The following is a 14,507-nucleotide window of genomic DNA, read 5'->3' on the forward strand; positions in this document are numbered from 1 at the left end:
TTCCTTAAATGGCATCTTGAGTCAAAAAACTATTTTGTGTAACTTCCATAGCACAGCCCCCAGAGTCAACCTATCTGCATTTGTAGTTTCTTCTGTTTGAGACCTATGCTTAGGAATAATTAAACTTTTTCTAATCTAAGCCCAGTTTTGGAACTGCATGAATTTATGTTTTAAATAATTAAATACACATGAATGCAATAATTGGTATTTATTACAACAACATTATGACACCCATCTGGTTTCAGAATTTTCAAAAAAATTACTCTCCGTATTTTTCTCTTCTTTTGAACAGCTCATTATTAGGTTTTCCTGGGAGGAAAATAATATTCTATGTTATGTCCAAAATGAACTGTTCATTGTTCGTGCAATAGCACCAAAATTACTTTGATCACATAGAAATTTGCAAAATGCCTTTCACACTTAAGCCTTAGTTTTATTAAAGATGATTGTCAACTTTACTGTCATGTCTTGATTCTTATCTTTTCAAAAACAAGATCACAGAGCATGCACAGAGAAAAAAGTAATACAAACTTTCAAGTATTATTTACAGATACTACCTAATCTAGCCTTCAATACAGCCAATTTAGCATGAATATGAGTTGTATTTCTTTGAAACACAAATTACTCTAATATTTCAATTTTTTTGAATATAAAAGGCCATTTGCTTTGCCTCCAGTTCATTAGTATTGCTTTCCAAAATGATACCCGTGCTATAGAGCATATTCAGTAGAATCCAGGTGTAGATGTAAATTAAGTGTAGCTTCCTGTACCTGGACCATTGCCCCCTCTCTGCCACCCTTCCTGCCGAATAAAAGGTCGACGTTTATTGTTAATGTGAGACTTTTTGTCTTTGGGTAAAGTGTCAATTTTTTGTTAAATATAAATATTTAAATAAATCAATAAGCATGGCAACCTATCGGCAGCTCTGGTATAAGAAAAAGATGAAAGCATGACATAGTTTTGACAGACTTTATTTGTTTTCAAGTTTAACTTAGATTAGGGTAACCAGACAGCAAGCGTGAAAAATCGGGACGGGGGCTGGGGGGGGGTAAAAGGCACCTATAGAAGAAGAAGCACCCCCAAAATTGGGACTGTCGCTATAAAATCGGAACGTCTGGTGACCCTAATTTAGATTGCTCTGAGTACTGGTTTGCCAGGCTGTGTATAGCACACCGCTGAGGGAAGTGAACCTAGCACCAATTTTAACACTGCCTCACTTTCCCCCTCTTAGGGAAAGCACCTACCCAGAGGGATGGGGGGTTTGGTACTTGGGTCGTTAGACTGAGCCATCACCCATGCCACTGTGGACGTACTGCTATATGTAGGTGCTAGCGTGGGTACGTCCACCCGAACTGGGAATTACATTTCCCAGCTGCTGTGCAGATGTACCCTGATGTTCGGCGAGTTATTCTGGGGATCCCAACCCTTAGCAACATAAAAAGCTTTGCTGAAAGCACAGGTTTAACGTTAAGCACATGTGTAGCCTTACTGACTTCCACAGTACTCATGTGCGTAAACTGACACGTGTTGGAGGACATGATTCAGAGAAGTATGTAAGCATGTGCTTAACATTAACCTTCCTGCAGTGGAATCCTTTCATGAGTTGGGGCCTTGGTGCTTTGCTGGACTGGCATGGCATGGCCTGACATTTCTCCCCTTTCAGCTTTTAAGAGGGAAGAAAGGATGGGGAATGGATGGTCACAGAAGGAGTGAGGGAGTGGGGAGAGAATACAAGAAGCATTTATTAAAACGAAGCGGCCCTCTTGGGTGGTGCTGGTGACTTTGAACTTTCCTCAGGAGGAAGGTGGGTTATAAGGAGCAGGAGGGCAGCTGGGAGGTGGGAGTTCATGAGAAGTGAGGTACATGTTAGCAGTAGGAGATGGGTGCGGATTTCTGAGTCAAAGCACCAGGGTGTGCATACTGCATGGCTGTCAAAAAACAACAGGACATGGGTGGCTCAGTAACTGTCCAGTATCCCTGTGGTTTGACTGGCTGAGACAATCCTTCTGCAGTGTAACACTAAGTAAAGTTCAGCAATTTGAACTGAGAACTTAGAAAGTCTCAATTTTCATGCTAGTAAATGTTATTAGAATGATGGCCCAACACTCAGTGACAGCTTTGTTTATCCCTTTGGGTACCGATCTCTGGCACTACTCAATGACTATGACTGTTAAGGGGGACCCACCATAATTACAGAAGTCACATGACCTACACTGAAAAACATGCATCTATCATGCCTCTTCATTGAGTATGTATCCTACATCATAGGACAGTAACAAGGTTAACAAACTTGTGTTAGGCATAGGAACCCAAAGCACTAGTTATTACATACTAGTGACTTGGGCCCTGTTTGATTTCCTACGTTTGATTCAAGACATTCAAAATGATTTTTAAGTATTGAGGCTGGGATGGTGGTTCTAGAATTCAGTTACCATTGGGCTCCCCATGTCATGCATAAGATGCCTTATGGATGCCTCCCCCTTTTGTTTGCAATATTGTACAAGAATTCCAGGCAATAAGGAACTTGCAGAAAAATAAAACTCACTTTTAGATCTACATCTGGTCCATGGAAATTAGTCAACTTGCACTGCAGTTGGTTCTTCCTATCTTTTGAGACATGTCAGCTCAAATTTTACATACTGTAGTTTATACTCCAACAGGACTACAGCCCACTGTCAACAATTATTTTGTGAAGTGAGATACTTGCTCAAGCTTCCAGCGGGCGTAAGACAAAGTCTCAATATTTATAAAAACTTCTAATGTACATGCCAGATATACATAAGGGTTGCCTCATTTAGTAAAATATCTAATTATCTATCTCTGTCACTCTTTTAAAGTTATATATAATGCACAGAAACAAACAACACATATCCATGCCAAGATTACGTTAAATTTAAATGAGATCTAATGTGAACTCAATACACACTCAGAATCATATATAGCAGCCATCCATGACGGTGCAGAAAAGCTAGGCATTTGTGGGATGCCTAGTGGGATGTTAACTGGTAGATTTGGTACTTTAGGGAGATTCACATTTGGTAGATTCACATTGGGCAGATTACTTGTTAAACTCCTGTGGAAGAAACAGACAGAAAGAAAAATACCATAACAGTGACAATGCAGATGTAGCAGAAGCACGTGACACTCATAAACAAATCTGCAAAGTTCACAGCAAGACAACAGTCAAAAAACGAAAGCAAACCATTTCAGAAAGAAGCATGAATATGGGAGGCTTAAGTGTGGTTATTTTTTTTTAGTCTGAAATAAAAAGCAAGTTACCTAAAAAAATTAAAAGCTGCAAATTAACAAACTACTCAAACACCCACACAAAATAAACTTAATTCACAGGTCCTGATACAATGTCAGAGCACAGAAAGTAGTTTTTAATTTAAAAATATACCAGGAGCAAGCAAATCTGAATTCCTATATCAACATTTAGATTGGATGGATATATGAAACAGCTACACTGAAAGACCTATCAGGAATTTTAAAGGTTTTGACTTGGAAACAGGGTTCAAAATAGTAAACACTGAGGGTGAAATCCTGGCTCCGCTGAAATCAGTGGGAGTTTTGCCATTGAACTCAATGGAGCCAGGCTTTTCTCCTTAATGAAAACTTCCCATTTACCCTGCTCACTCCAAACATTAAAGATATGTTTTCATTTGGAGCACATGCACGCTGTTCCACCAACCAGAAGAGAAAGATTCCAATCTTGCAACTATATCCATGCATGCAGAACCTTGTGGGGCTCAACAGGTGCAAGAATATCCCTGTGTGTACCTGTTTGCTAGATCATGGCCTAACGATCGGAGAGGAGGAACACTTTATAATGTGCACTGACATCTAAGTGTATGTTTTCAGTGTGGTATGCAGAGAATTATGAACAGATCCTGATTAATTAGCATGAGGTTTGTGTGTGACTGTTTCCCAATTGGAAATGGGGCCATGAGATGTACTCAATGGTTAATTTCTGAAGGATGTATATATAGCTGGGCATTATGAATTAAATAGCATTCTGAAGATGCACATGCAATGATTACATGAAAGAGAACTTTTAAAAAATGATTTAGTCTATCAAATACAAGGTGGTTCAATGTAATATGCTTTCCAGAAACAATGTACGCTTCATGCCCATAATTTCCAAAACATCCAAAATATTTTAATATCCCTACATTGGTAAAATAGTTATAACCATATTTTAAAAGCATCTCATCATAACAATATTTTATATGAACATGGGGTTTTGGTATCTGGAAGATGCAGAATTTGGGAAGTTTATTCCTTGTGCTATCTGATCAACAAGCAATAAGTCATTTTCAGAAATCTCTCTCTTTCTGCCTTTAGCATATTATGGCATAAACCAAAAAAATTCTTCACAGCCTCATTTCAGAGGCAAATCCAGAAGTCCTGGCTCAATTTTTATTGTGTCTTTATTCCCACTGGGAGTTTGAGTAAGGAGACAGTAAAACCTAAGTCAGGACACCAGATTTAGTGCTTACTTCTGTAACAGTGCAGTCAGAGGACACTTTGCCATTGACTTGGAATTCATGCAGTTTTAGGCACTTAGCCTCTAAAGAATATGAGATGTTTTAAAAATTAATCCAGCCTCAATCATCTCGCTCAGCAATATGAACACGTAGGATGATCATTCCAGAACTCTGCTTTGGAAGGTCTCTTCCACTCCGTATATTGCTATTGTCTTCTGGGCAGCTTTAACGGCCATCCTGCAAAACTATATAATTTCATGTTCTCCTCTTCCAATGGATTATTATATTAGCAATTTTCTATAGGCGTAAATACATTTTTGAGCTGCATTTCTTATGGTCAATCTTATTATATCAGAAAACAAAGATACACATAATTCCATCAACAATACTGGATATGAAATTGCTGATGCAAGAACACATTTAAAATGTATCCTTACAAGAATCAGCCAGTAACTGCATTTCAAGGCATTGGCTACATAGCCAAGAGGCAGAATGACTTGGAGTTTCATTCTTAACTTTTGAACACAGTCCCACCTCCAGGGGAAAATACAGTCTAATGTCATTTTGGGGTGAAAAAGATGCTTTCTGATTTCTTTATGTTTCTGGTAAATTTCACTTAACACTATCTGATTGTTCTCCTTATGAATGAAATATTTATATATATATGAGCCTTCTCATGAAACAAAACCATCCAGTTTCCATTCAGATGCATATATGCCTCTTAAAGTGAATATGATTTTCAGATGATACACATATTTCATAATGACTGAGAAATTGTTAGATCTTTAGGAATGGTAGTCTGTGTAGTTAATATTGATATTGAATAAATCAAAAATAGCAAGGGATGGATAACATATAAATGTGTAAGGAAGAGCAACTGAAAGAGATTAGACAAATGGTGAACACATAAATAAAAAAAACACCTTTGTTTTTAATACCAAAAATTCAAGAAGATACTTAGTGTCATATTCATTAAACACTGTGTTAGTAAAATGATTTTCCACAGAAAATTCTATACTGCATTCACATTTAAACATACATCTTTTACACAACACAATATTTTGCTGATGCTTTGTGGCCCTTGCAAGGATAAGTTACAACTTTTAACAGCAAAATAATGTAGTGTTGTGATGATGTAATGCAGCAGGGAGAGGGGAGTGTTGACCTGGGAATGTGCCCTGGGGATGGGAGACCTGAGAGCCTGTCACCTGAGCCAGGAGGGGGAGGGGAAGGTAACACCTCTGCCCAGGAATGTGAACAGAGGCTGCAGGAGAGAGCTTGCTGGGGGGGTTTAGTTTTCAGTTTCAGGCTGGGTGGAGGCACGCAGGGAACCCCAGGGCTGGGGTCTAAGCTCCCTGCTCCCCCAGAAGGACTTGACTGAGGGGTCCTGGTTGTACCCATAAGATCTGTTTCGGACTGTGTTCCTCTTGTCCAACAAAACTTCTGTTTTACTGGCTGGCTGAGAGTCTCAGTGAATCCCAGGAAGAGGGGTGCAGGGCCTGGACTCCCCCAAACTCCGTGACAAGTGTATGTAGTGTAATGTTAACATACAGGGGCTGATTTTGAAAGAAGCCTCCTCCTTTGCATTCACTATTTTTCAGGTGCAACTGATCTCATTTACACATCTAGAAAAGGAGTACTTGTGGCACCTTAGAGACTAACCAATTTATTTGAGCATAAGCTTTCGTGAGCTACAGCTCACTTCATCGGATGCATACTGTGGAAAATTCAGAAGATGCTTTTATACACACAAATCATGAAAAAATGGGTGTTTTATCACTACAAAAGGTTTCCCCCCCCCAGCTCTCCTGCTGGTAATAGCTTATGTAAAGTGATCACTCTCCTTACAATGTGTATGATAATCAAGGTGGGCCATTTCCAGCACAAATCCAGGGTTTAACAAGAACGTCTGAGGAATGGACAGGGGAGGGGCGGGTGGTTAGGAAAACAAGGGGAAATAGCAAAAAGAAAAGGAGTACTTGTGGCACCTTAGAGACTAACCAATTTATTTGAGCATGAGCTTTCGTGAGCTACAGCTCACTTCATCAGATGCATACTGTGGAAAGTGTAGAAGATCTTTTTATACACACGAAGCATGAAAAAATACCTCCCCCCACAAACCCACTCTCCTGCTGGTAATAGCTTATCTAAAGTGACCACTCTCCTTACAATGTGTATGATAATCAAGGTGGGCCATTTCCAGCACAAATCCAGGGTTTAACAAGAACGTCTGGGGGGGGGGGGTAGGAAAAAACAAGGAGAAATAGGTTACCTTGCATAATAACTTAGCCACTCCCAGTCTCTATTCAAGCCTAAGTTAATTGTATCCAATTTGCAAATGAATTTCAATTCAACAGTCTCTCGCTGGAGTTTGGATTTGAAGTTTTTCTGTTGTAATATCACAACTTTCATGTCTGTAATCGTGTGACCAGAGAGATTGAAGTGTTCTCCGACTGGTTTATGAATGTTATAATTCTTGACATCTGATTTGTGTCTATTTATTCTTTAACGTAGAGACTGTCCAGTTTGACCAATGTACATGGCAGAGGGGCATTGCTTGCACATGATGGCATATGTGCCCATGGCCCCCCCCGTTCCTCAGATGTTCTTGTTAAACCCTGGATTTGTGCTGGAAATGGCCCACCTTGATTATCATACACATTGTAAGGAGAGCGATCACGTTAGATAAGCTATTACCAACAGGAGAGTGGGTTTGTTTTTGGGGAGAGGTGGGGGGGGGGGGGGAAGAAAACCTGGATTTGTGCTGGGAATGGCCCACCTTGATTATCATACACATTGTAAGGAGAGTGATCACTTTTCATAAGCTATTACCAGCAGGAGAGTGGGGGGGTGGGGAGAGAAAACCTTTTGTAGTGATAAAACACCCATTTTTTCATGATTTGTGTGTATAAAAACATCTTCTGAATTTTCCACAGTATGCATCTGATGAAGTGAGCTGTAGCTCACGAAAGCTTATGCTCAAATAAATTGGTTAGTCTCTAAGGTGCCACAAGTACTCCTTTTCTTTTTGTGAATACAGACTAACACGGCTGTTACTCTGAAACCTGTCATTTACACATCTAATTATCTGATTTGCAGCTGCAATCAGGTAGCTAGATCTGTAAATGACATCAATATCATCCATAAATATTTATGTCTGCATTTACTCAGGCCATAAAATGACAGGAACAAACTGGGAAGCTGCTTCTAAAAATCAGCCCATATCTATTCTAATACAAGATGCCAAATGTGGCCCCAGTCCCACCCAGTCTGAGGGAGGTGACACTCAGACCATTAGTGTTAGAGGGTTAGTTGGTCTATGAGGATTCAGTTTCAGAACTGGGCCTAATGTATGTGACAAGGGAAGTTCTGTCAGATTGTTCAGCTCATTTTGCATTGTTCTTCTATTTGCTCCCAATTTTTTCTATTTTCTACATTTCTACAATTCATACCTCCATGGTCTAGCTATAAAAACCTCACGACAGCCACACTATGAGTGGCTAATGGCATCATGGTAATGTACCCAACGAAAATAAAGTAAAAAGTTCACTTTTCCTGTTGTAGTATTGACCACAGAAAACAAGTAAAAATGCATGAGAAACTACATAATAAATGCCATACTATGCAATTGATATAACATAGTGGCCAGAAATCATGGCGTTTTTATTGAGTTAGCCCACCTAGGTACAGAACATGTAAAGAACTTAGAGACTTGTTGGTGCTTAAACGTTCAGTTCCCACAGGTACCCTGAAATGACTTACTGATCAGCTAGATCAGCTGTTCCTCTGATTCCTCTAGAAATTCTATTTGATTACTGTATATGCTGAACCAATCCAAGGGGTAGTCTTTCTACAAAGGCTTCAGTACTAGGGGCATATTAGTGAAGTTAGTCGCAAAATCTGTGCTCTGTCTGTGGCTTGAAGTCCAGTTTGGTAACTGGAAATAATATACACCTACAAGAACTTTTTCCTGGCAGGCCACTTTTTCCCAGGACATCTCTCTGGCAGGACAACCTGGCCTGTTCTGTCTGACTTGCTGACATGCTGTTTAATTGGTCACGTTATATTAATATATTAAGGATACATTTATAAATAGTTTATAAAGGGTTAACAAATGTTAACATCATGAGCAGTATGTGTTTTGGATGGATATGGGTACAGCAGTATAAAGCGTTTTAGACAGTTATAAGTCATAGTTATCCTAACAATATCTAGCTCTTGTATAGCGCATCTTTCCTCACTAGATCACAAAGCATTAGCAAAGGGGGTCAGTATCATTATCCCCAATTTACAGATAGGGAAACTGAGGCACAAAGCAGGGAAGTGACTTGTCCAAGTTCACCCACTGGGCCAGTGGCAGAGCTAGGAACAGAAACCATATCTCCTGAGTCACAGTCCAGTGCTCCACCCACTAGAACACCCTTTAAGGTTATTAGCCCCATTTTACAGATGGGGAACAGAAGCAGGGAGAGATTAAGTTATAAGCAACCTGTTGGACTCTATAACAATCTATAATAATTGATGGATCATTTATTACAACATCTTATTTTCCTTTTATAACCTGCTTACCAATGAATCCTTAATAAAGCGTGGCCATTTGGTTGGGTTTTCATTATACAAATTCAACTTGCAAATTGAAAAGAAGTGCTGAGACTGACCTTCTTGTACTAAAATCCAGTGACGTCTACAATGTTACAGAAGATACTTTTCTGGTCATTCAGGTGTCCCAGAAGAGATTTGTACAATTTCCTACCAAACCAACTCAAAAGGGCAGCAGTGGTCATCACCTGACCGTCTGCTCAAGAGGACTTCATCTGCTAAGTTCTCTGCATATACTGTAGTATACATTTAGGTGTCTGGTGGTTGCTATGTATTTCAGAGCTCACACAGGGAAACTAGTGGAAAAAAAGCTAAGGGCATGAATCCGCCTCTCACCTGACTTCATATACTAAACCATTCTGGAAACAGATTTAACTGACACTCTCTGTGATAGGGTTTCCTGTTTCACTTTGTTTCATTTTCTCTGCATAGTTTTGCACAGCATACCAGCTGTGCAACCTGTTACAGGGCAGGTAACCCATGCTTATAAGTTCTATGGCTATGCAGAGCTTGTGCAAAAGAGTCAGATTACACAGCCCTCCTGAGCAAATTATGTGGACATTTTTTCTTCAGTGTTTTCAATATTCAATGGCCTCTATCTTACTGTTTATATGATTCTATACCCAGCTAGTCGTAGCATAAGGTGAACAGTTTCCAGCAATGAAAATATAACGATGACATGCTCTTCTACTGCATCTGGTCAGGTTATATAGGAATACATACTTCAGCCTTGATTGCAAGCATGAGCATCAAGAAGCCTTTTAAAAAGACCATGCTGTGGAATAATTTCCTGGCTGTCATGAGGTAATGGGATTTCACTCTCACAATTTGATGTAAAGATCTAAAGCAGGATAGCTGTAGCCATGTATTCTACTTCACTTCTTCAGGCCAAGTTGAAAGCCTTTCTTCAAAGCTGAGTAAAGCTGTCCAGAATTTTCCAAGGGCAAAGATGTTTTATGTTTTTAGCAGTATCATTTCCATTGTTGTTGCTACATTACTACGCAATAGTGCAACAGGAGAAGGACAAGTTAGTGTCTTTTGCGCTGCTGCAGTATAGAATGCTATTTCTTTCAGTCTTTCTCATGAATGTAAAAACAGGCAAATATCAGTATATAAACAATATCGTGAACTCATCTGGGAAATATGAAGTGGTGGTTACCGATTGTTACCTCAGTAGAGCTGCAAAATAGGAAAAATAGCCCAAAGAAATCAACTGTCTGATAGTGTGAATGGGTAGCTGAGAGAGGAGGTATGTGATGGAGTTGGGGAGAGTAAGTAAAATACATCTGTTACGTTGAGTCTGCTAGCAGGTTTATTCTGGATTCATAGATTCCAAGGCCAGAAGGGACCATTGTGATTATCTAGTCTGACCTCCTGTAGAACATAGGCAGGGAACTTCCCCAAAATAATTCCTAGAGCAGATCTTCTAGGAAATCATCCAGTCTGGTAAAGAATAGCACGCTGCCTGCCCATGAGACAGAAAGAAGATTCCTTAACATCTAGTTCTGAACCATGCCCCAAACGATCATCAGTAAGATTGGAATGAGATTCCCTATTTTCCTTCATGCAGTGCATATTGTACTCTATGTTTTGCATAGATATGTTCACTGGCCTTATGTCAAATCCCAATGACTTATCTTTAACAACTCTCTCTCTCTCTGGTAAATTAAGAATGAAATATCTGCTAGTGAAAAAAATTATTAAAATGCATGTTTTCACTAAAGGAACATAAGCTTTCCATGAACAGAATGCATTCTCTGTGTCAAAGCACTTTAAAGCATCCCAGTCCACTCTATGACACAGATACTATTTAGTTTGTTAATGTAAGGTACACAGCATTCCCTGATAAAGGCTGCTCAAAGTGCAATATCAGACTAAGAAAAGAAGTTTTCATAACTTGAAGGATACATTAAAATTATAGCATTAACATACCAGAAACTCCCTACTTTAATTCTGAAAGTGATTATGTTCTACATATCAAAAAAAATTGAGAAAACATTTCAAAACCCGAAACGTTGTCACAAAACCATACATTTATATAAATCTATAGACTCTGTACCTGAGTCTAAGGTTAGTTAAAACCAAGAATATTCATTTTTTTAAACATATTCAAGTTTTTGATTTAAAAGAAATAAAATAACAGGAGTTAACTATTTGTCAAATGCATGGTTAAGTAGTATGGTTACATGAAATGATTGCACCAATTTAATAACATAACTATTACTAAAGTCATGCTGTAAAATTAAAGCTAATGCTAACTTTGAAATGCAGTTCTATCTGAAGAAATTATTATGTAAAAATGGCATTTTGCCACTCAAAGATCAATTTCCTGTGTATTTTCAGAGTTATGTGTGCTTATTTTAGAGACAAAAATGAATTTTAGTGTTTTTAATCCTGTTAACACTGCAAAGCCAAGACAGCAAAGAGAGCAAAGGGAAAGTGGGCTGGATTCTATTCCTTCTCATGTATCAACATAATGGAATACTGAGTTGCAGTCATTTATCCCTCTGTAAAAGGGATAGATGACTGAAAAGAGGGATTGCACAGGTGTAAATTAGGGCCTAATTTGGCATACAAAACTTTTACTGCTGGTGGTGATGTACTAGAAAGAAAGAACCATCCTGGACAATCATTTCCAGGTTGAGTTTGGAGGGCTGACTGTCAGCACAAAATCTCTTTTAACTGGTATGGAATCTCTGTTTGGCATGGAAAACACTGAACAACACACACCCTTTTACATAGTAACTTTTCAGAGAAGAACAATATCCTATACTGGATATCTTTCAGCTTACTCTTTTAATTTTTTTTAAAGGATACACGTCCTTCATAGTAGTAACCATGCCTTGGAACAAGCATGACAGTATTCTGCAATGCTTAGAAACTTAAGATGTAATACATTATACTATAAAATTGCCATTGTTTTAAAGGACTTTATATTCTCAAAATTGCACAGATTTTAGGCTAAGAGTTTGGTCTCTCAGTACCTTTATTTCTTAGTTTTAAGTTATCACTTCTATGAGATCAGTAAACAGTTCTGCTCAAATCTTCCCTGATACTTTTGGCACTAATTTCTGCTCTACAGTAGTTTTATAGCACACCAAGTTTCCCTTTAGGGAAGGCACTTCCAGGACCTCCTCGCAACCTGGTTTAAAGATGTTTATTTCTGAAAGCGCATAGCTTTAAAGCAGTATCTTGAGCTGGTGCCCTTCACAGATTGCATTTAAAAAAAATCAATCCAGCGATCAGCAGTGGTGCTGAACTGACGAAGCACATTTCTGCATTATCCCTTCACAGGGTGGGTGGAAAAAAGTGAGTTTTTGGAATAAAAATTGCAATAGTGACCCACCTAACGTATAGGGATGGACTGAACACAGTAAAGCAAGGTTTTTGTTCTGAAAAGAAGCTATTTGCATTTAAGAGCAGCATTGGAAAAGGCTTTTTCGATTGGGTAGTAAGATCGAAAAAGCCAAGCAAAATGAGAGGATTTCACGTTTCTCATATTTCCATTTGCACAGCTAAAGTGTTCAACTTAACTCAGCATTGCACTAAAAAAAAAATCACATATTGTTTCTTTCATAAACCTTTAAAACCCTTAACAAATTAGGCCATATATTTTTAGTATGGTACTAGAAAATATAACGCATTTGCTGAACGTCCAATCTAGTGTTTACTCTTTATGAATCTCTGTATGAATCTCCATCCATTTGCACCCAAACTCCGATTGTATCAAAGGAGATTTCCTTACTTTACTGGCTCCCATGATTCCCGCTCAAAGCCCCTGTGAATTGATTGTGCAATTGAGGACTCCATCAGATCGACATATCTAACAACAAGTGGAGCAAACAGGTCTTGAAGGTGTTTGTGGAATTTTCCATTGCACAAATTATCTAGAACAGATAAATAAAAGTATAGTAAGAAACGATTGTTACTAAACCCTCTGTAACAACCCACAAGCAGTGGCATTTTATTACACAATGAATACGCTGGCTAATATGAAGAAATTTCATAACTGGAGTTTGCATTGGGAGTCCTGAATCACCAAGATCTGTGATAAATACAGCACGATTGAGCTCTTAACTGGAACAATCAAAGAGTAGCTCTTCTCCATTAGTATCAAACTTAGAGATAACAAAACAATTACGCACTATTTGCTGTTATAAAAAGAGTACAAATGAAACGAGAATGTGGTAAACAACACGGCCTGTGCAGGCTGGGAAATCAGTGCTTCATTAGAGAATCACTACTCTTATTCAGGAAACTGTTTTTCTCTTATGAAGGACCTCAATACTCATTAGGCATGTCTTAAGAAGCTAATTAAAGCCCTGATCCTGCAATAGGCTCTTTTTGTAAGATTGGGGCCTAATTTACTAACATGGGTCGGATGGGACTGGATGGCACTGCGTGGGATTTCCAAGAGCACTCAGAATTGGCCTAATTCTGCTCCCATTGCTGTTAACAGGAATTAACATCATTGGCTTCAACAGGAGCAGAGTTAGGCTGATAAGGGGCGCTTCTGGAAATCTCACCTGTCCTACCAGCATGTAACGGGATAGGAAAGAAAACAGCTCAATCCTTGAACACTGTTAACCTTGCTTCTTTGCATTTCTCTTGCGTATAACGCAACCTTATATCATTTATTTTACTTAATATAAAACCCAGATGTCTTTCCTTTCCTTTTATTAAACTCTTTGGGGCGGGGGGACTCCATAATTTGTAAAATATGGTGCAGGTAGAAATGCTTAATGAAAATAACAGTAATTTACTAATCATCAATTATGCACTCACCACCACGGAACCTGAGTGAATAGGACATTACAGAAGTTCCACTCCCAGACTTTGAACAGGAATTTATCTTTACTTAAAACAAATTCCTGAGCAAATGAAAGGCAGGAAAAGAAGATTTTGTTTTTTATATTAAAGTAAAATAAATAAATGATATAAGCAGCAATTTCCCCCTAGGGCAATCACAAAATTTAAATGATACATTTGTTTTAAAGTCCCACCCCATACTGGTTTGCTGTAAAGTATGGAAAGGCCAGAAATACATCAATAACCTGGCAGACTTGCCCTATCAAAAATACATGGTCAAAATACAATACATACAGTCAGGACGGAGGAAATCATTTAGGAGCTGAAATAGTGGAAAGCTGTCCCACGTGTCTGGGGCTTGCAGCTCTAATGCAGCATCCATATCCACCGCAAACAGTGACAGGAAGGTTTCTGCATGTTCAACCATTAAGTCTGACCACCATGCAAAGGCCTTAAAATTTGGTAGAAAAAAAAAACAATAATAAAGAAATGTATTAGTCCTATTAAAGCACAGTCAGTGAGATGAGACCATTTATCTTAAAAACAAATGTGCATCCCAGGGAAAATCAGCTTTATTGTAAAGAGAACAGTGCTTTCAAATGTTAGCCATGG

General features: G+C 38.7%; 1 protein-coding gene across 9 annotated transcripts in view; it reads right to left on the reverse strand.

The window, feature by feature from the left end:
• The window catches only part of CADPS (calcium dependent secretion activator), a 380,054-nt gene that overhangs the window by 69,531 nt on the left and 296,016 nt on the right, over window positions 1-14,507 (reverse strand). For 7 of the 9 annotated variants that reach the window (XM_077821175.1, XM_077821172.1, XM_077821173.1 and 4 more), the window contains 2 exons: window positions 14,190-14,346; window positions 12,832-12,973 (listed from right to left, as the gene is read on the reverse strand). In XM_077821175.1, coding sequence (XP_077677301.1) covers window positions 12,832-12,973; window positions 14,190-14,346 — 299 coding nt within the window. Of the gene's footprint in view, window positions 1-2,926; window positions 3,074-12,831; window positions 12,974-14,189; window positions 14,347-14,507 lie in introns of all 9 variants that reach the window. The other 2 variants (XM_077821167.1, XM_077821168.1) reach the window with 1 other exon arrangement.

Source organism: Eretmochelys imbricata, chromosome 7 (assembly GCF_965152235.1).
Source record: "Eretmochelys imbricata isolate rEreImb1 chromosome 7, rEreImb1.hap1, whole genome shotgun sequence".
In the NCBI taxonomy this organism is placed as follows: domain Eukaryota; kingdom Metazoa; phylum Chordata; order Testudines; family Cheloniidae; genus Eretmochelys; species Eretmochelys imbricata.